The 22692-nt window shown below is 45.5% G+C and overlaps 2 protein-coding genes across 2 annotated transcripts in view; one reads left to right on the top strand and one right to left on the bottom strand.

Annotated features, from left to right (window-relative positions):
* Window positions 1-22692, bottom strand: part of LOC147096368 (zinc-binding protein A33-like) — a 766539-nt gene that overhangs the window by 367708 nt on the left and 376139 nt on the right. The window lies entirely within an intron of this gene.
* Window positions 10888-22692, top strand: part of LOC147096377 (zinc-binding protein A33-like) — a 52241-nt gene continuing 40436 nt past the window's right edge. Inside the window, exons 1-5 of the mRNA XM_085975144.1 lie at window positions 10888-11594; window positions 11685-11780; window positions 11865-12098; window positions 14809-14831; window positions 14927-15042. Of these exons, the coding sequence (XP_085831270.1) occupies window positions 11187-11594; window positions 11685-11780; window positions 11865-12098; window positions 14809-14831; window positions 14927-15042 (877 nt within the window). The 5' untranslated portion in view covers window positions 10888-11186. The remainder of the gene's footprint in view (window positions 11595-11684; window positions 11781-11864; window positions 12099-14808; window positions 14832-14926; window positions 15043-22692) is intronic.

The raw sequence follows: 22692 nt of genomic DNA, 5'->3' as shown, positions 1-22692 counted from the left end.
GTGACCAGTCCTGTTAATTTTAACAAAAGTTGCCCCAGATTTCTGCTTTCATAAGCAATGAACATTTTAAACATGACTCCTAAAATAAGTTGTGTAAAATGAGATATGGGTAACAGATCATCACATACAAAGGGCAAAATGCATTATTGAAGTGTGTTTCGCCTTTCTTTCATTCTGTAATTTATGGTAATCGTTTATTTAATGGTGATTGTAAAAAATTCAACTACAAGTCCAATAGTGGCGGCAAAATGAGGACTCGTTTGTGATTTGAACCGCGGATTTCTCGGAAATGTAAACAACCACCGAAGCGAAAATCGGACCCCGAGGACGCCAGTTCAAACCTAGCCGAGTGAGGAGGTAACCATTGTAAAACCATTTAGTATGTGGCTATTCTAGATGAGCTGTTAGGAGGTCAATGTATCCGGGCTGCAGGAGGACACCCCAGGCGCAGCAGAGGAGTCTCTGCATTAGTTCTGCGAGGAAACAGTATTTTTCCCTTCTCTCTTCCTCTTCTCTATATCCCTGTGTTTTGATTTCTCTAGTTATTCCCACTGTCTCAGTTTCCTGAATCATAACACGGTGCTGTCATTTTTGGAGACGCACTTTCTATGTTACTTATTGAAAGGACACCCAGACGGAGCGATTGAAACTGCAATTTGAATCCGGTCGCTGACCCTGTGTTTTCCGATTAATCTGTGTTGTTCTGCTTCCACATTCTCAATGAGAAAGTTCCCAGCCTCAATTTTTAAATAAAGTAAGGCCCACCTCTTAAAATAGTGACACGCGAGCGGGAGATTCCCTAAATCAGTGACACATTTCCCCAAATCCTCCTTAAAGTACCACAAGCCAACTGTGTCCTATATGGGAAATATCATTGAGAATTACTTCACTCACTGTAACGCTGCCATTTGAATGGCATAATTCGCCTGATAATTCCCATTTTATTTATACTTAAACAAACATGTAAATTATTCCAGTTTCCATATTTACTAAACTTGAATGGGTAAAAGGTATTAAATTGTCTCCACCTACTTTCGAACCGTTGAGTTTTCGTGTGTTAGCGGAATGCGATAACCACTACACACCGCAAACCCTTCAGCACTCGGATGCACTGCAGCGACTCCATAGGATCAGGAGGAGGCCATTCAGCCCCTCGAGCCTGCGCCGGCATTCAATTAGATCAGGTCTGGTCTGTTTCTTCACTCCATCTACGCGCTTTGTTTCCGTAACCCGTAATCACCTTACCCAACAAAAACCTATCGACAATCTTGAGCCTGAAACCAGCTGCACTCCTGGATCCAGAGAGAAAAGGCTTGTTACTGACGGCCACCCTGCAGATCATTTAATTACATTTCTGAACTTCAGGGCTTCAGAGATTCCAGGGTTTAAAAGATGAAATGGGCCTCACTGTGGATCACTTTACTCTCACTGAAAGGTATCTGATTAGTGAAGTGAAATAAAGAACAATTAAGAAGCCGCTGTCGCCCTATTACCAGGAGAATACCCAGTTCTAACGAAGGGTAATCGAATTGAGACATTCACTCTTTCTTTATCCACAGATACTGCCTGAACTTTTGAGAATTTCCAGCATTTTCCGTTTCTAGTTCACATTTATAGATTGTGCAGTAACTTTTTTCTACTCATTTGAAGTGAACCCGCTGGTTGTTCATCCACAGCAAGTTTAAATCAATAATGTCCCTTGCCCAGGATCGAACCGGGAACTTTTACGCGAGTAAAGCGAACGCGATATCCACTACACTACGGGAACCACTTTGTGCACCACTGCAACAGAGGGGAACTGACCAGTGAACCCCCTCTGCTGATTGGTTCACCTTAAACAGCATCACACAATATAAAGGATGAGCTCACAAAACCAGCCGCAGTGCAGTCTGGTCAACGACAGCCCTCCTTTCTTATTCTACAGAGGAATCAGAGACATGAACGGGAGTCAGACGCCACAAACTTTAAGTAAAGGTACAAATACGAGTAACACATACTTCCAAATCATTTCACTGAAACATTTTTCACTTGATGTAAAAGCTGACCGCGTTGAATCTGAAAATGAGCACCGTGTGATATTTTGTTCACTATTGATTCCATACTCTGTGAGCAGTGATGCAGAGTTTCGTAGTGTAACGGTTGTCACTTTCGCCTTAAACGCGACAAGTACCCGGTTCGACACCTGCTGGAAAAGTTACATTTGCCAGCATTTTTAAAAAGAAAGTTGCCCCAGATTTCTGCTTCCATAAGCAATGAATATTTTAAACGAGGTTCCTAAAATACAATGTGCTGAATGAAATGTGGTTAACAGTTCATTACTTACAAAGGGCAACATGCGTTATTGAAGTGTGTTTCGCCTTTCTTTCATTCTGTAATTTATGGTAACCGGTTATTTAATGGTGATTGCAAAAGATTCAACTGCAAGTCCAATAGTGTCGGCAAAACCAGCGCTGGTTTGTGATTTGACCCGCGGAATTCTCGGAAATTTAAACAACCACCGAAGCGAGAATCAGACCCCGAGGACGCCGGTTCAATCCTAGCCGAGTGATGAGGTAACTATTGTATAACCATTTTCTGTATGTGTCTATTCTTAATGAGCTGTTAGGACGTTAATGTATCCGGGCTGCAGGAGGCCACCCCAGGCGCAGCAGAGGAGTCTCGCCATTAGATCTCCGTGGAGACAGTATTTTCCCCTCCTCTCTTCCTCTTCTCTATATCCCTGTGCTTTTATTTTCGTATTTATTCCCCCTGTCTCAATTTCTTGAAATATAACAAGGTGGGGACATTTTAAGAGACGTGATTTCTATGTTACTTATTGAAAGGACAGGCAGACGGACCGATTGAAACTGCAATTTGAATCCGGTCACTGACCCTGTGCTTTTCTATTAATCTGTGTTGTTCTGCTTCCACATTCTCAATGAGAAAGTTCCGAGCCTCAATTTTTAAATAAAATAAGTCCCACCTCTTCAAGGAGCGACACGCGAGCCGGAGATTCCCTAAATCAGCGCCAACATTCTCCTGTTCCTGGGACTAGGGACAGGGTCACTGGCAAGGCTTGGAAGCTAAGCAGAGCCAGGCCTGGTTAGTACCTGGTAGGGGTGACCATCAGGGATAGACCAGGTGCAGAAGGTCACGGAAGGAGCCCCGAGGAGGGGCGGTTGGTGAGAAGGTCACGGAAGGAGGAGCAGCTGGTGAGCAGGCCCGGGCGTTGGGCTGAAGATTGTCGGACAGGAGGAATGGTGGAAATGGAATGGCGGCGCGCACCAACGCAGCGGCTTTGCTTCTCCCAGTCATGGGAGCTTGCAAGATCACATTTCATTGTTCATGTACTTGTGCAATGACAATAAAGTTGAATTATTATTATTATTACAGTACCGCAACCAAAACTGTGTCCTATATGGGAAATATCATTGAGAATCACTTCACTCACTGAAACGCTGCCATTTGAATGGTCTAATTCGCCGGCCAATGCGTATTTTATTTATACTGAACCAAACATGCAAATTATTCCAGTTTTCATATTTACTAAACTTGAATGGAGAAAAGGCAGTAAATTGCCTGCACCCACTTTCGAACCGTTAAATTTTCATGTTTTGGCGGAGTGCGATAAACACTACACACCAGAAACTCTGCAGCAATCGGTGCATTGCATTGCAGCGACTCCATAGGAACAGGAGGAGGTCATTCAGCCCCTCGAGCCTGTTGCACCATTCATAGAAACATAAAAGATAGGAGCAGGAGTGGGCCATTTGGCCCTTCGAGCCAGCTCCGCTATTTAATGAGATCATGGCTGATCATCCAATTTCAGTACCAGTCCCTGCTTTCTCCCCATACCCCTGGATCCCTTTAGCCTTAAGAAATATATCCAACTCCTTCTTGAATATATTTACTGAATTGGCTTCTACTGCCTTCTGTGGTAGAGAATTCCACAGGTTCACCACTCTCTGGCAGAAGAAATTCCTCCTCATTTCAGTCCAAAATGGCCTACCACTTATCCTTAAACTGTGATCCCTGGTTCTGGACTCCCCGAACATCGGGAACATCATTCCTGCATCTAGTCTGTCCAGTCCTGTCAGAATTTTATAAGTTTCAATGAGATCCCCTCTCATTCTTCTAAACTCCAGCGAGTACAAGCCCAATCGACCCAATCTCTCCTCATACGTCATTCCTGACATCCCAGGTATCAGCCTGGTGAATGTTCACTGAACTCCTTCCATGGCAAGAACATCCTTCCTCAGATAAGGCGACCAAAACTGCACACAATACTCAAGATGTGGTCTCACCAAGGCCCTGTACAACTGCAGCAAGGCATCTTTGTTCCTGTACTTGAACCCTCTCGCTACGAAGGCCAACATACCATTTGCCTTCTTAACCGCCTGCTGCAGCTGCATGCTTACCTTCAGCGACTGGTGCACAAGGACAGCCAGTTCTCGTTGCACTTCTCCTTCTCCCAATCTATTGCCATTCATATAATCTGCCTTCCTGTTTTTGAAACCAAAATGGATAACCTCGCATTTATCCACGTTATATTGCATCTGCTATGCTTTTGCCCAATCACCCAACCTGTCCAAATCATCCTGGAGTTTCTCGGCATCCTCCTCACAGCACACACGCTCACCCACAAAAATATTAACCGCAGAATTTAAGCTTGTAATGAAAAGGAGAAAGAAATGCTCACCAACCAATCACTTACCTGCTTCCTGGTGACGTCACACTTGGATTACTTTTTACCTCTCTCCCCTGCTGTTGAATTGGTCGGGTCTCACCTCGCTGAATCAGCCGCCGCTTTTAAACTTCCGTCGCTCACTGCTCCCTCACAGGCCCAATGCTCTGGTCGGGCCTCACCTCGCTGAATCAGCCGCCGCTTTTAAACTTCCGCCGCTCACTGCTCCCTCACAGGTCCGATGCTCTGGTCGGGCCTCGCCTCGCTGAATCAGCCGCCGCTTTTAAACTTCCGCCGCTCACTGCTCCCTCACAGGTCCAATGCTCTGGTCAGGCCTCGCCTCGCTGAATCAGCCACCGCTTTTAAACTTCTGCCGGTCACTGCTCCCTCACAGGTCCGATGCTCTGGTCGGGCCTCGCCTCGCTGAATCAGCCGCCGCTTTTAAACTTCCGCCGGTCACTGCTCCCTCACAGGTCCAATGCTCTGGTCAGGCCTCGCCTCACTGAATCAGCCACCGCTTTTAAACTTCCGCCGGTCACTGCTCCCTCACAGGTCCAATGCTCTGGTCGGGCCTCGCCTCGCTGAATCAGCTGCCGCTTTTAAACTTCTGCTGGTCACTGCTCCCTCACAGGTCCGATGCTCTGGTCGGGCCTCGCCTCGCTGAATCAGCCGCCGCTTTTAAACTTCCGCCGGTCACTGCTCCCTCACAGGTCCGATGTTATGGTCGGGCCTCGCCTCACTGAATCAGCCGCCGCTTTTAAACTTCCGCCGGTCACTGCTCCCTCACAGGTCCGATGCTCTGGTCGGGCCTCGCCTCGCTGAATCAGCCGCCGCTTTTAAACTTCCGCCGGTCACTGCTCCCTCACAGGTCCAATGCTCTGGCCGGGCCTCGCCTCGCTGAATCAGCCGCCGCTTTTAAACTTCCGCCGGTCACTGCTCCCTCACAGGTCCGATGCTCTGGCCGGGCCTCGCCTCGCTGAATCATCCGCCGCTTTTAAACTTCCGCCGGTCACTGCTCCCTCACAGGTCCGATGCTCTGGTCGGGCCTCGCCTCGCTGAATCAGCCGCCGCTTTTAAACTTCCGCCGGTCATTGCTCCCTCACAGGTCCGTTGCTCTGGTCGGGTCTCGCCTCGCTGAATCAGCCACCGCTTTTAAACTTCCACCGGTCACTGCTCCCTCACAGGTCCGATGCTCTGGTTGGGCCTCGCTTCGCTGAATCAGCCAGCGCTTTTAAACATCCGCCAGTCGCTGCTCCCTCACAGGTCCGATGCTCTGGTCGGGCCTCGTCTCATTGAATCAGCCGCCGCTTTTAAGCACCCCGGAGAGGTTCGATCTCTGGCCCTGTGTCCTGGGATCGGCGGGATCCACATCAGGGAGACACTACTGGGAGGTGGAGGTGGGTATCAAAATGTTGTGGGGTCTGCGAGTGGCCTGAGTGTCTGCCGAGAGGAAAGGGACATTCACCCTGAACCCGGAGCTTGGATACTGGACTGTGAGGCTGAGACTCGGAAGTGTCTATTTGGCCAACACCCCCCCCTGACCGACCCCTCTCACCCCGAGTGTGGATCCCTGGAAGATCGGGGTGTACCTGGACTATGAGGGCGGACAGGTGTAATTTTACAATGCGGACAACGTGTCCCATCTCCACACTTTCACCCACCCTTTCACTGAGAGAATCTTTCCCATCTTCAATCCGGGATCAAATGATGGCGGGAAAATCTTCACCCCACTGACAATCTGTGGGGTTAAAGGTCACTAACAGGCCTATCCCATAATTTCACCCTGCCTCCTGCCAGCTGCAAACTGATGGGCGTCGGTCTCAGTCACAGGTGGTGCGGATGGCCCAAATGTCACCTGAGGTCAGGGCGGCTACAACCAGTGACAATGTCTTGTTGGTGAGATTTGTTTGTTTAATCGGTGCAGGGGAACAAACTCGTGGCAACTGCTCCAGAGACTCCTGTAAAATTAAATAAAAACCTCAAGAACATCGAGAATCATCGGGGCCCAGAGACAGGGGAGAATTAAAACACAGGCAGTGCTCCCTCAGTACTGCACTGAAGTGTCAGCCTGGATTATGTGCTCAAGTCTGTGGAGTGAAAGAGACAAGAGTGTCCGCACTGAGTGAAGGCTGCCAGTGAGACAAGGCACACTGAGTGAACGGGGCTGAAATAACTGAGGAGAAAGCTGAAAGAGACCTTGGAGAGTAAACACAATGTTAATTATGGCCAAACAATGCAGAGCAACAATCAACAAGTTAATAGAATATTGACCCACCCGATGTCTGGAGGGGGAAACCAGAGTGGCTGTAGCAGAGGCTAGTTTTGGGGAGTCTGGGGGAGCGCTCCTGCTCCTCCCGGTCCCACAGTAATGAAGGGCAACTTTCCTTTGGGATCCCCTTTGGCCGGGCTGCCAGCTGAGAGTGTTCGGAGTGTGCACGGTGCACTCTCTACCCAGTTCAGTCAAAAATGGCAATCGATGTCATGTGTACATCTAGAACAGCTGGGCTTGTTCTCCTTAGAGCAGAGAAGGTCAAGGGGAAATTTAATAAGGTGTTCAATATCAGGAAGGGCTTTGATAGAGTAAATAAGGAGAAATTGTTTCCAGTGGCAGGAGGGTCGGTAACTAGAGACCGCAGACTTAAGGTAATTGGTAAAAGAACCAGAGGTGAGATGATTAGAACATTTGTTTACACAACGAGTTGTCATGATCTGGAATGTGGTCTCTGAAATGGTGGTGGAAGCAGATTAAATAATAACTGTTAAAAAGGGAATTGGATAAATAATTGGAGCAATAAAATTACAGGGTTATGGGAAAGAAGAGGATTATGGGTCTAATTGGTTGCTCTTTCAAAGAGCCAGCACAGGCCCGATGAGCCGATTGGCCTCCTGTGCTGCCTGAGTCTTTAATTCTATATGACCCTGATTTGCACTTTGAATGAGCCGATCACCTGATTCGGGATTGCAATAGTCCCAGCGATCGGTCTGGGGAAATGTTGCCGTGGCCACAGCACCGAGGTGGTGCATCACTGCCCAGCATTTTGGGGCAAAACCACCTTGTTTCTGCCAGTGGGAGGCCTGAAAACTTTCCCCAAAGAGTCATCAACATATGGAGTGAAGTTCCAGAGAGAGCAATGGAGACAAAAACCCTGGAATCAGTCAAGAAACTATTCAACACTACAATGGCGGGAAGTTAAGATCTCTTGGTGGATCAAGTTGGTCAGAATGGCCTTCCTCATCTGTAATTATCTTGGTCTCTTGGTTCTTCTGTATGTTTCCAAGTGTCAATGGGACTAACTTCATGTCAATGTCCATAACTACACAGAAATGTAACTTTCCAGATATATCTTGTTTCTGTCATTGTCACAGCGAGAATATTGAGGCATTGATACTCTTGCAATCACTTTGATATGATTGGTCTTGCTACAACTAGCCTGACAATCTATTAAGCTCAGAACACTCAGTGTGAGCGGAGAGCTGTCTGCATTAGATTAGAAGGCAGCTTATCAGAACAGGAAGCAATACATGCTCTTTGCAGAAGTTTTATGTAACTCAATAATTTACCGACATGATTACTATCCCATTTTATTCTGCCAACTATCTCAAATTAATAATCAGTGACTATAAAAAGAAAGACTCGCATTTCTATAGCGCCTTTCACGACCTCAGGAAGTGCATCACAGCCCTAGATCACTTGGTAGGTCACAGAAACAACTGTCCAGTGCTGGTCAGTTCTGCTATTTGACCAGAGGAAACCCATTAATTAGGACTGTGCTTGTAAACGCTCACTGTGAAATTGCAGTGAATAGCAATGACGTTAGTGATAGACTAGTAACCAGCGCTTGGACTCCCTGCTTTAGAGGTTTTGCCTGACAAGACTGTTGTTTTCTTTTCATTTGCTTTATTTGAATTGTTAGATTAATGGAAGTAATAAAGATGGTGAGAGTGCTCTAAAATCATGTGATCGCTGGTTGAATGCATTTTCATGAAGAACAGAAAAATCCATGAAGGAATTCTGGGTGAAATTGGTCTTGGGCGGTAATGCAACATTTCCAGAAAATTGGGCGGGTGTAAAACTGCCGATTCACCATCGCCTGTTTTATGCGACTGCCCAAAGACCAATTTTACGTCCGTCCAGTCTGGTTTCCTGGGAGTAATGTGAACTTGAGGTGAAATTTCCAGGAGTCCCTTTCACCAATAGTTCGAAATAGAAGCAGAAAATGCAAACAAAATGCAGAGATATTCGGTATTAAAAAATGCGAGCATTCTACAAAAATGGTGCAGTGATGTATGCAAATATAATCAATATTATATTGTATAATAGACAGGTTAGCATTTCAGGTCCACACCCCGGAGCGGAACTGGGAGCTGAAAGATCAGCAAGGACCTGTGTAGGGCTGGGGGAAAGGAGGGGGAAGAGAAGAAACAAATGGTAGGAGGAATAAGGAGGCCTCAGACTCCTGGGGAATAAGAATCTAAATGGGTTCGAGGAGCAAAGGGATCTCGGGCTGCAGATTCACAAATCATTAAATGTAGCAACGCAAGTTAACAAGGCCATAAAATGCAAACTCCGGGGTTCATGTCTAGAGGAATATAATTGAAAAGTAGAGAAGTTGTGTTAAACTTGTATAGAAGCTTGGTTAGACCACACTTGCTGTGTACTGAGCACAGTTCTGGTCTCCATATTACAAAAAGGATACAGAGGCCCTGGAGAAATTGCCAAAAAGATTGACCCAGATTATAGCAGATCTGAGAGGTTATACCATCAGGAAAGATTAAACAGGCTGGAGCTCTTTTCTCTAGGAAAGTGAAGACTGAGAGGCGACCTGATAGAGATTGTGGTCGAGGACGCTGTGATGGTCAGTAACAGAGGGGAGGTAATGTGTGGGACTATTATTGATGGGGAATTGGGGTTGTGTTCACTGGTACCTCAGTCGGATGATTCTATCACGGACAGCCCGGGAAGAAAGGAGCTGTCTGGGTTGCCTCCTCCCTTCCTCCTCCTCTTCTGCTTCCTCCTACATCTCTTCCTCCTCCTCCTCAGCTGGTCGCCGTATGGCTGGTGGGAAGGGCTGTGCCCTCATGATGCCGAGATTGTGGAGCATGCAGAAGACCATGGCGAATCTTGAGACCCGCTCTGGTGATTACTGCAGGGCTCCTCCAGAGCGGTCCTGACAGCGGAAGCGTTGATGAAGGACACCAATGGTCTGCTCTATCAGATTCCGTGGGGCAGCATGGCTCACATTATATACACGCTGCCCACGTGTAGCGTAGCAGAGTCATGAGCCGGGTGATCAGTGGTAGCCCTTGTTGCCCAGTAGCCACCCTCTGGTTTGTCCTGGTGGCTCAAAGGCTGATGGTACAGCAGACTGCCGCAGAATGAAGGCAACATGGCTGCTGCCAGGATACCGAGCATTGCCTTGCATGATACGCTGAGTATGGTCGCACACCAGCTGGATATTGAGGGAATGGTTGCGGTAAATCTCCGAATTGAGATGCGCTGCCCGCAGAGTGACGTGCGTGTCAGTCACTGGCACCCTGCACCATGGAGCCTGTTATCCTGGGGAAGCTGCATGCTCGCTCCGCCTGCTTCTCTCTGGAAAGGCAGAATGAAATGTAACTGCCCAGCTGCGGAAACTAGCTGTGCATTCCCAGGTAGCTCCTAGGGTCGGGGAATTGATTCGGAGGGAGGGGCCAGTGATCGGGAAAGGGTCGCTTGGACACAGCACAGGAAGGAACATGTGGTGCAGTGGATCGTACGCTGATAACAGAACCAGCCTGAGTTTCCTGCCAGTGATTTCAATAGTAATATATTTTGGGTTCCGTTTCTGCCCTCCTCCTTTTCCCTCTCCCGATTCCCAGACTCAGTTAAAATTCCCGTTAGTCTCTCAGTCTGATGATGGGCGCGCCCCGAAACATCACAGACTGTCTTTTCTCTTTGTAAATGCGATTCTATTTCATTCAGATGTGAACCGCACTTGCAGGGACTCGAGTGATCAGTGACTGGGAACCGGGTCTGGATCCACCCACAGAACCATGACACCAGCAGATTGAATCAGCAAGTACTGAGACTGATCCAGACAGCCCCTTGACATTTATGGCACTTTGTGTTTCAGGGTGAGCGGCTGCAATCATTAACACAATTCAGTTTGTGGATCCATATCTCACACCGTGTGTCACCAGAGCGAGTTTGGTCTGGATCAAAGTGCACTGGAATCTCGATCCCCGCCCATCTCCGGCTCCTCCCTCCTCGCTCCCTCCCCCCACTGCCAACGCCTCACGGACCTGCACCCTCCCGGCCAAGGTTCAATTATTCCCCTCCGCCCTCTAACACTGTTTGTCCTTTATACTGCTCGAGGTTTTATCTCCCTGTGTAAAAGTCGACTGGACAGAGACTAGTTTATAATAATATAATTCCCTGAGTATTGCCGTGAATTTTGGGGAAATCGCTGAACTGAGGCTGTTCGGCAGCGCAGTAAACACGGAAACTGAAAGCGGTTTGAATCAGGAAGTGCTGAGGGTGAACATGGCTTCCAGACAGCAGGCCGAGAGTTTGACCGAGGAGGCAATTTGTCCCATTTGTCTGGATTTCTTCACCGATCCAGTAATTCTGGAATGTGGACACAACTACTGCCGCTCCTGTATCTCACAGTGTTGGGAAAAGAAGGCAAACTCCTGCCCGGAATGTAGAGAGGAGTTTCCGGAAATAAACCTCAAGGTTAATCGGGCCTTAGCGAATCTGGCCGAGAAAGCTCGAAAATTAAAGCTGAATCCGAAAGAGAAGGAAAGTAAACTTTACTGTGAGGAACATCAGGAAGAACTGAAGCTGTTTTGTGAAACTGACAAGAAATTGATCTGTGTGATTTGTAGAGATGCGCGGGAACACAAAGAGCACCGCTTCATGCCCGTTAAAGAAGCTGTTGGAATCTACAAGGTAAAAGGGAGCAGATTTAATCACCTGATTATTTTATCACATTTTCATGGTCTAACACTTTTATTCTGTGATTTTCTCTCCTAATCCCAGGATCAGGTGAAATCTTCCTTAGATTCTCTCACAGAGAAGATATCGGCGGCTCTAGACACGGAGCGGCGGCAGAAACAGAAGATTTCCGAAATTAGGGTAAATCGTCCTGTGCTGATTATCGAAATTTGATGTTTTTTTGCTTTTATTGCGGAAAAATATTTTTCACATTTCATTTGGTAGGACCAGTCGAGCAGTCTGCAGACCCGCATCACATCCGAGTTCGCTAAAATGCACCAGATTCTCAGTGAGAAAGAGCAGCGTTCAATCAGAGATCTCAGGGAACAAGAGGGGAAGATTCTAGAATCAATGGAGAAAAACCTTCGACAGATTCAAGAGAATTTAAATTCTATTCAGGAGAAACTCTCAAAGTTGCAGAAACAGATGGAGCAAAAAGACGAGCTGACATTTCTGAAGGTGAGGATTATATTTCAGTTTAGTTCAGTGAAAGTTCACAGTCACAAAATGACGGGCGAGAATTTTCCCAATAATTTGGCACTGATTTAAACCGATCGATAGTTTTTTTCCATTCCCGGACACATCTGTTATTGTCACCGAAATAATCGGCCTCCACAATATCTACAGCATCCCGGGAATACCTGCAACCTTCCCGGGAATGAGTTGCCGTGATCTTGATATTTAGTCTGTAATTATTTCTGTGGTGTCCAATTTTAATATTCCCTGAAACTCACATTCCAATCCAGTTCCAGTCCCATGTTGTGAGTGTGTGGGTGTGTCTGGTAGGGTACGGTGAGTATCACTGTTGGTGAACAAAACTGGGGCACATGGAATTGGGGGTAATATACTAGCATGGCTTAAGAATTGGTTAACAGACAGAAAACAAAGAGTAAGGATAAACGGGACTTTTTCAGGATGGCAGGCTGTGACTAGCGGGGTGCCGCAAGGATCGGTGCTTCAGCTCCAGCTATTCACAATCTATATCAATGATTTCGATGAGGGGACTAAATGTAACATTTCCAAATTTGCTGATAATACAAAGCTAGGTGGCAGTGTCAGTTGCGAAGAGGATGTGAACAGGCTTCAAGGGGATCTAACAGGCTCAGTGAGTGGGCGAGAACATGGCAGATGGAATATAATGTGAAGTTATCCACTTCGGTAGAAAAAACAGAAAGGCAGGGTATTTCCCAAATGGTGAAAGATTGGGGAATGCAGATGCTCAAAGGGACCTGGGTGTCCTTGTACATGAGTCACTGAAAGTGAATGTGAAGGTGCAGCAACCCATTAGGAAGGCAAATGGTATGCTGGCCTTCATTACAAGAGGATTTGAGTACAGGAGTAAAGAAGTCTTACTCCAATTATATAGGGCCTTGATGAGACCACATCTGGAGTACTGTGTACAATTTTGGTCTCCTTACCTAAGGAAGGATATACTTGCCATAGAGGGAGTGCAACGAAGGTTCACGAGATTGATTCCTGGGATGGCAGGACTGTGGTATGAGAAGAGATTGAGTAAACTAGGCCTGTATTCTCTTGAATTCAGAAGAATGAGGGGGGATCTCATTGAAGCATACAAAATTATTACAGGGCTTGATAGGGTGGATGCTGGGAGAATGCTTCCCTTAGTTGGGGAGTCTATAACCAGGGGGTGATGGCCTCAGGATAAAGGGTAGGCCATTCAGAACTGAGATGAGAAAAAATTTCTTCGCACAGAGGGTGGTGAATCGTTGGAATTCTCCACTCCAGAGGGCTGTGGAGGCTCAGTCATTGGGTATATTCAAAACAGAAGTTGATAGATTTCTGACCAGTAAAGGCATCAAGGGATATGGCGATAGGGCCAGTGAATGGAGTTGAGGCAGAAGATCAGCCATGATCTCATTGAATGGCGGAGCAGGCTCGAAGGGCTGAATGGCCGACTCCTGCTCCTATTTCTTATGTTCTTAGAGACTGGCCATTCGGCCCATCAGATCTATGTCAGTGTTTACGCTCCACACGAGCCCCCTCCCACCTTACTTCATCTCACCCTATCAATATATCCTTCTGTTCCTTTCTCCCTCATGTACTGATCTCGCTCCCTTTTAAATACATCTGTGCTATTCTCCTCAACTTGTGGTAGCGAGTTCCACATTCTAAACACTCTCTGAGTAAAGAGATTTCTCCTCAATTCTCCTTTGGATTCATTACTGACTCTCTTATATTTATGACCCCTTGCTTTAGACTCCCCACAAGTGGAAACATCTTCTCTACATCTGCCCCATCGAATCCTTTCATAATGTTAAAGACCTCGCTCAGGTCTCCTCTCAGTCTTCCCTTTTCTAGAGAATAATCGTTCCTGTTCACTCTTTCCTGTTAGTTGTACCCTCGCTGTTCTGGTATCATTCTTGTAAATCTCTTTTATACTTTCTCCAGTGCTTCTATATCCTTTTTGTAATATCCTCTTTCTATCTGTGTGTGGGCAGCAGTGAGAATTGGGAATTATCAGCAGCTTGTAACAATCTGGGTGTAATTTCTGCTGTCGGGATATATCACAGAATCACAGAAATCACAGAATCACAGAAACCCCACAGTGCAGATAGAGGCCATTTCAGCCCATCGAGCCTGCACCGACACATATCCCACCCGATCCCTGTAACCCCTACACCAACACATATCCCACCCTATCCCCGTAACCCCACGTATTTAATCCCCCTAACACTAAGGGTCAATTTATCATAGCCAATCAACCTAACCCGCATATCTTTGGACTGTGGGAGGAAACCGGAGCACCCGGAGGAAACCCACGCAAACACGGGGAGAATGTGCAAACTCCACACAGACAGTCGCCCGAGGCCGGATTCGAACCCGGGTCCCTGGCGCTGTGAGGCAACAGTGCTAACCACTATGCCACCGTGCTGATTTTCAGAACAAAACACGATTTTCAGAACAAAATTCACTCAGCGGGAGCACTTTGAAAAGGCCCGAAAAGTGTTACTTTGCTAAAAGGCTCATTTTATCAATATAGAGACCTTTCAAAGAGTATTGGAAAGTCATATTAAATTGGTTTTGTGGCTTTTATGACTTAATGACAAAAAACTCTAAGTGTGAATCTGAAATCGTAGACAGACAGCAGAAACATATAAATATAGACGCTCAGTCTCTGTCAACTCAGATTGTGTTTTATTTATTTTAGGAAGAAACTCGTCAGAAGAGGAGGTAGGCCATGCTCTTTACTGAAACTCTGCAGTTTGGTAAAATAGCTCAGAAAAGTGCTTTTGTTCAATTTATAACCAATTGTTTGATATTTGCAGGATTAGTGATGATGGTCGTAAACTGAAATTAACAGATGCCGCCCTGTCTATCGAAAAATTCAATGGCCCTATACTATACGCAGTGTGGAGAGAAATGCTGGATGCCATTAACACCGGTAAAGCTCATATAAGTTCATTTGGCCTGATTTATGTCTCACAATTTGATTCATTATACATAAAATATCATAGATAGTATCTTTCAGTACTAATTAGTTGCAAAGGAACGCGGTTAAAAGCGGGCCTGGATGGAGTTAGTGTTATTCACGCACCAAATCCATCTTGTAAATAGCATCAACTGGTCAGCTGAAAATGTCAGCTCCCCGAACATGACCAACACAGGGACCCTCAGATGAACCACAGCCTCCAGAACCCATCGATACTTTGCACACTTCAGCAACAGGAAACACCGCCCTTCCCAGCTGAACCTTTCCTCCTCTACAATACTCATCTCCTGATGCATCTCCACCTTGTGTGTCAAACTCATATCCGTGACCAAGGTCAGGACAGGAAGCCTGGGAGCGAGGCTTTCTCTGCCTGTTCAAGGAGGAGTGGCGAGGGGTATGGAGTTAGCTGGTGTTCACTGTGGACTTGGGGAGCAAGCAGTGGATTGCAATCCATTTCCTGAAAGTGTCACCAAGGCTTATTCTCTCAACTGTCTTGAGAAATCAGTCCATTCGCCCTGGACAAATATCTCTTATACATCCAGGGAAAGTATCAGGGTAGAGGTATGACAATGGTGCATCACATTGAATAACCGCTGGTGCTTTGCCTCCACATGCAGCCCCGTATAAAGTCCCTAGGTTAGGATGGACCAGTCGGAGATATCTGGAGGTTATTATATTGGCCAATATTTTCTAGTCACCATTGAGGAGGGATTTAATTTTCTACGATGAGCAATGGTGGTGACCTTTTCATATGTATTAACATGATTGTGACGAAGTTAAGTGTGTCTGTGTCCTTGTCTCCAGCACATAGTGCGGGGTTTCAGTAGCGGGGGAGTAAGTTCCGCGATTAGGACCTTGTTAAACCCGGTAGGCGAGCTATTAGTTGGTGTGGGACCAGGTCACTATTTTTCCCAGATTGCTCCGGCTGCTTGTCCTAGTGCCCTGTGTCCACTGGGAGCTTGTCCCGTTGGGAGTGAAGAGCACAGTTTAGGTCTCCACTCATGGTTACTGTGCTGTCCATACGTGGGGCGAGTGTGAGGATTGCTGATGTGGGGAATGTGGGGACACCTCATTCAGGACACAGAACTGAAGCATCACTTTGGGTTCTCCTGTTATTCGAGATTCTTTAGGATGGAGCGGCCTCCTTCTCCAGGAATGCGTGTCTCAGAGTAATGGGAAGGTTCCTGTTGATTACTGTGACCATCCTCTGCTCTTGGGTCAGTAGAAAGCGGCCAGCATTGGTCCCACCCACTCACTCACAAACTTGGTGTGTTCTGAGGGTGGTGAGGAGGATCTCCTGTAGAAATGGTGCTTCCACCTGTTCTTTTATGTCAGTCAGTTTTGTTTTGTCTGATTATGTGCTGGAGTCTGTTGAGATTCGTGGATATAATTTGATTGATGGACTGTATTCAGGGTGATGTCGGTTTGCTGTCTCCAGGGTGTCTTTTCCTCTTGGGGGTGTCTCTGAATCTGGGGCCTGCCCGATTGTACCAGTTTTGTTTGAGTTCCTGTCCAGGCTGTTGTTCAGACTGATCGAGTTGTGGGCCACAGCTGCTTTATCCTCTTTTTTTTCGCTACTTTTTCCCTTGAATTATTTATTCACTGCCCTTCCTTACCTTTTCCCCTGTGTTAGCTCTTTTCCTCACTCCATCTGCGGGATGTGTTCTTCATCCAGTTAGGTATTTGTCCCCTAATACGCTAAATATACATTGGCATTTTACAAAATAATCTGTATCCAAACCTTGTTAAAAGAGCTTGAAAACTTGGAAATAATGAGGGGTCGTTTAATACATTTCAATCATATTGAACCACCCACTACATACAGTGACTGAGATTACTGGTACAGACAGATCATACATTGACTGTGAGATTACTGTTACGGACAGATCATACAGTGACTGAGATTACTGGGACAGACAGATCATACAGTGACTGTGAGATTACTGTTACGGACAGATCATACAGTGAATGAGATTACTGGGACAGACAGATCATACAGTGACTGTGAGATTACTGTTACGGACAGATCATACAGTGAATGAGATTACTGGGACAGACAGATCATACAGTGAATGAGATTACTGGGACAGACAGATCATACAGTGAATGGGATTACTGGGACAGACAGATCATACAGTGACCCTAGAATCATAGAATCATAGAAAGTTACAGCACGGAAGGAGGCCATTTCGGCCCATCGTGTCCGCGCCGGACAACAAAGAGCTATCCAGCCTAATCCCACTTCCCAGCTCTTGGTCCGTAGCCCTGCAGGTTAGAGCATCCCAAGTGCACACCCAAGTACTTTTTAAATGTGGTTAGGGTTCCTGCCTCTATCACCCTTTCAGGCAGTGAGTTCCAGACCCCCACAACCCTATGGGTGAAGAAATTTCCCCTCAAATCCCCTCTAAACCTTCCACCAATTACTTTAAATCTGTGCCCCCTGGTTTTTGGCCCCTCTGCTGAGGGAAATAGGTCCTTTCTATCCACTTTATCTAGGCTCCTCATAATTTTATACACCTCAATAAGGTCTCCCCTCAGCCTCCTCTGTTCCAAGGAAAACAACCCCAGCCTATCCAATCTTTCCTCATAGCTAAAATTCTCTATTCCCAGCAACATCCTTGTAAATCTCCTCTGTACCCTCTCTAGTGCAATCACATCTTTCCTGTAATGTGGTGACCAGAACTGCACGCAGTACTCTAGCTGAGGCCTAACTAGTGTTTTATACAGTTGAAGCATAACCCCTCTGCTCTTGTATTCTATGCCATGGCTAATAAAGGCAAGCATTCCGTATGCCTTAATCACCTTATCTACCTGGCCTGCTACCTTCAGGGGTCTGTGGACATGCACTCCAAGGTCCCTTTGTTCCTCTACACTGGAAATTCTTTACTGAGATTACTGGTACAGACAGATCATATAGAGACCGTGAGATTATTGGTACAGACATATAATACAGTGACTGTGAGATTACTGGGACAGGCAGATCATACAGTGGCCGTGAGTTTACTGGTACAGACAGATCATACAGTGACCATGAGATTACTGGTACAGACAGATCATACAGTGACCGTGAGATTACTGGGACAGACAGATTTTACAGTGACTGTGAGATTACTGGTACAGACAGATCATACAGTGACCGTGAGATTACTGGTACAGACAGATCATACAGTGACCGTGAGATTACTGGTACAGACAGATCATACAGTGACCGTGAGATTACTGGTACAGACAGACCATAGAGTGACTGTGAGATTACTGGTATTGACAGATCATACAGTGACCGTGGGATTACTGGGACAGACAGATTTTACAGTGACTGTGAGATTACTGGTACAGACAGATCATACAGTGACCGTGAGATTACTGGTACAGTCAGATCATACAGTGACCGTGAGATTACTGGTACAGACAGATCATACAGTGACCGTGAGATTACTGGTACAGACAGATCATACAGTGACCGTGAGATTACTGGTACAGACAGATCATGCAGTGACCATGAGATTACTGGTACAGACAGATCATACAGTGACCGTGAGATTACTGGTACAGACAGACCATAGAGTGACTGTGAGATTACTGGTACAGACAGATCATATTGTGACCGTGAGATTACTGGTACAGACAGATCATACAGTGACCGTGAGATTACTGGTACAGATAGACCATAGAGTGACTGTGAGATTACTGGTACAGACAGATCATATTGTGACCGTGAGATTACTGGTACAGACAGATCATACAGTGACCGTGAGATTACTGGTACAGACAGATCATACAGTGACCGTGAGATTACTGGTACAGACAGATCATACAGTGACCGTGAGATTACTGGTACACACAGATCATACAGTGACCATGCGATTACTGGCACAGACAGATCATACAGTGACCGTGAGATTACTGGTACAGACAGATCATATTGTGACCGTGAGATTACTGGTACACACAGATCATACAGTGACCGTGCGATTACTGGTATAGACAGATCATAAGAACATAAGAACATAAGAAATAGGCGCAGGAGTAGGCCATACGGCCCCTCGGGCCTGCTCCGCCATTCAATAGGATCATGGCTGATCTGAATCTAGACTCACATCCACTTCCCTGCCCTCTCCCTGTAACCCCTAATTCCCTTATCTGCTAGGACAATGTTTATCTCCATTTTAAATTTATTTAATGTTGCAGCTTCCACAGCTCTCTGGGGTAGCAAATTCCATAGATTTACTACCCTCTGAGTGAAGAAGTTTCTCCTCATCTCAGTTTTGAAAGGGCAGCCCCTTATTCTAAGATTATGTGACCATGAGATTACTGGTACAGACTGATCATACAGTGACCGTGAGATTACTGGTACAGACAGATCATACAGTGACCGTGAGATTACTGGTACAGACTGATCATACAGTGACCGTGAGATTACTGGTACAGACAGATCATATATTAACCATAAGATTCTGGGTACAGACAAATCAAATTCTAGAATGGTTCCTGCGTTTGGAAAGTAGCAAATGTACCCTCACTATTTAAGAGAAGTGGGAGTGAGAAAACGTGGAATTACAGACCAGTTAGCCTGACGTCAGTAGTAGGAAAAATGCTGGAATCTATTAATAATGACATGGTAACAGGGCACTTAGAAAATAATAATAGGATTGGGAAGAGTCAACATGGATTTCTTAAAGAGAATTCGTGCTTGACAAATCTGTTAGAGTTTTTTGATGTTGTAACTAGGAGAATAGATAAGGGGGAACCAGTGGATGTGGTGTATTTGGATTTTCAGAATAAGGTTCCACACAAGAGGTTAGGGCTCATGGGATTGGGGCTAATATACTAGCATGGATTGAGAATTGTTTAACGGACAGAAAATAGAGAGTAAAAATAAACGGTTATTTTCGGGTTGGCAATCTGTAACTAGTCAGGTACCGCAAGGATCAGTGCTTGGGCCTCAGCTATTCAGAATCTACATCAATGATTTGAATGGGGACCAAATGTAATATATACAAGTTTGCTGATGATACAAAGTTAGGTGGGAATGTAATTTGTGTGGAGGATGCAAGGATGCTTCAAGTGGATATAGACAGGCTAAGTGAGTGGGCAGGAACATCCTGTCCACTCACTTAGCTTCAATCTAAACAGAGGAAACTACATTCAATCTAAACAGAGGAAACTACAAGGGTATGAGAGACAAGTTGGCCATAGTAGATTGGGAGACTACACTAAAAGGTATGAAGGTGGACATACAATCACTAACATTCAAGGAAATAATGCATAATTTGCAACAAACATATATTCCTCTATGGCATAAAAATCCAAAAGGAAAAGTGATCCAACCATGGCTAACAAAAGAAATTAAAGCTATTGTTAAGTCAAAGGAGGAATCTTATAAAGTTGCCAGAAAACGCAGTCAGCCTGAGGATTGGGATCTTTTGGAAATCAGCCAAGGGGGACCAAGAAATTGATTAAGAAAAGTAAAGTGGAATATAAGCACAAATTAGCGAAAAATATAAAAACTGATTGTAAAAGCTTCTATAGGTATGTGAAAAGGGAATGACTGGTGAAGTTAACTGTCGGTCCTTTACCGTCAGAGACGGGATAATTATATAATGGGGAATGAGGGAATGGCAGAGAAATTAAATCAATACTTTGTTTCTGTCTTCACAGAGGAAGACACAAAAACCTCCCAGAAATACGAGAAAACCAAGGGTGTGGCGAGAATGAGGAACTTAAAGAAATTATTATTAGTAAAAAAACAGTACTAGCAAAATTAATGGGACTAAAAGTCGATAAATCCCAAGGACCGGATGACCTACATCCTAGGGTTTTGAAAGAGTTGGCCATTGGGATAGTGGACGCATCGGTTGTCATCTTCCAATATTCTATAGATTCTGGAACGGTTCCTGCAGATTGGAGGATAGCAAATGTACCCCGCTATTTAAAACAGGAGGGAGAGAGAAAATGGGGAACTACAGACTTGTTAGCCTCACATCAGTAGTTGGGAAAATGCTGGAATCTATTATAAAGGATGCAATAACTGGGCACTTAGAAACTAATAGTAAGATTGGGCAAAGTCAACATGGATTTATGAAAGGGAAATCCTGTTTGACAAACCTATTGGAGTTCTTTGAGGATGTAACTAGTGGAGTAGACAAAGGGGAACCGGTAGATGTGGTGTATCTGGATTTTCAGAAGTCCTTTGATAATGTCACACACAAGAGGTTGGTGAACAAAATTAGGGCACATGGAATTGGGGGTAATATACTAGCATGGATTGAGAATTGGTTAACAGATAGAAAACAAAGAGTAGGGATAAACGGGTCTTTTTCAGGATGGAAGGCTGTGACTAGTGTGGTACCACAAGGATCGGTGCTTGGGCCCCAGCTATCACTATATATATCAATGATGATTTGGATGAGGGGACTAAATGTAACATTTACAAATTTGCTGATAATACAAAGTTAGGTGGCAGTGTCAGTTGTGAAGAGGATGTGAAGTGGCTTCAAGGGGATCTCGACAGGCTCAGTGAGTGGGTGAGAACATGGCAGATGTAATATAATGTGGACAAATGTGAAGTTATCCACTTTGGTAGAAAAAACAGAAAGGCAGAGTATTTCCCAAATGGTGAAAGTTTGGGGAATGCAGATGCTCAAAGGGACCTGGGTGTCCTTGTACATGAGTCACTGAAAGTGAATGTGAAGATGCAGCAAGCCATTAGGAAGGTAAATGGTATGCTGGCCTTCATTACAAGAGGTTTTGATTACAGGAGTAAAGAAGTCTTACTCCAATTATATAGGGCCTTGGTGAGAACTGTGTACAGTACAATTTTGGTCTCCTTTCCTAAGGAAGGATATACTTGCCATAGAGGGAGTGCAAGGAAGGTTCACGAGATTGATTCCTGGGATGGCGTGACTGTCATATGAGAAGAGATTGAGTAAACTAGGCCTGTATTCTCTTGAATTCAGAAGAATGAGAGGGGATCTCATTAAAGCATACAAAATTAATACAGGGCTTGATAGGGTGGATGCTGCGAGAATGTTTCCCTTGGCTGGGGAGCCTAGAACCAGGGGCCACTACCTCAGGATGAAGGGTAGGCCATTCAGGACTGAGATGCGAAGACATTTCTTCACACAGCGGGTGGTGAATCATTGGAATTCTCTACCCCAGTGGGCTGTGGAGGCTCAGTCAGTGGGTATATTCAAAACAGAAGTCGATAGGTTTCTGACTAGTAAAGGCATCAAGCGATAAGGCGATAGGGCCGGTGAATGTAGTTGAGGTGGAAGATCAGCCATGATCTCATTGAATGGTGGAGCAGGCTCAAAGGGCCGAATGGTCTACTCCTGCTCCTATTTCTTATGTTCTTATGTAACATGGCAAATGAAATATAATGTGGACAAATGTGAAGTCATCCACTTTGGTAGGAAAACAGCAAAGTAGAGTATTTTATAAATGGTGAGGGATTGTGAAATGTTGGTGTTCATTGGGACCTGGGTGTCCTTGTACACGAATCACTGAAAGTTAACATGCAGGTACAGCAAGAAATTAGGAAAGCAAATGGTATGTTGGCCTTTATTACAAGAGGGTTTGAGTATAAGAGTAAAGATGCCTTAC

This window comes from Somniosus microcephalus, unplaced genomic scaffold (assembly GCF_052327205.1).
Source record: "Somniosus microcephalus isolate GS21.2 unplaced genomic scaffold, FLI_Smic_1.0 unresolved_chr1, whole genome shotgun sequence".
Taxonomy (NCBI): Eukaryota; Metazoa; Chordata; class Chondrichthyes; order Squaliformes; family Somniosidae; genus Somniosus; species Somniosus microcephalus.
The sequence above is the reverse complement of the archived record's forward strand: the minus strand, read 5'-3'. Positions and strand labels throughout refer to the sequence as shown.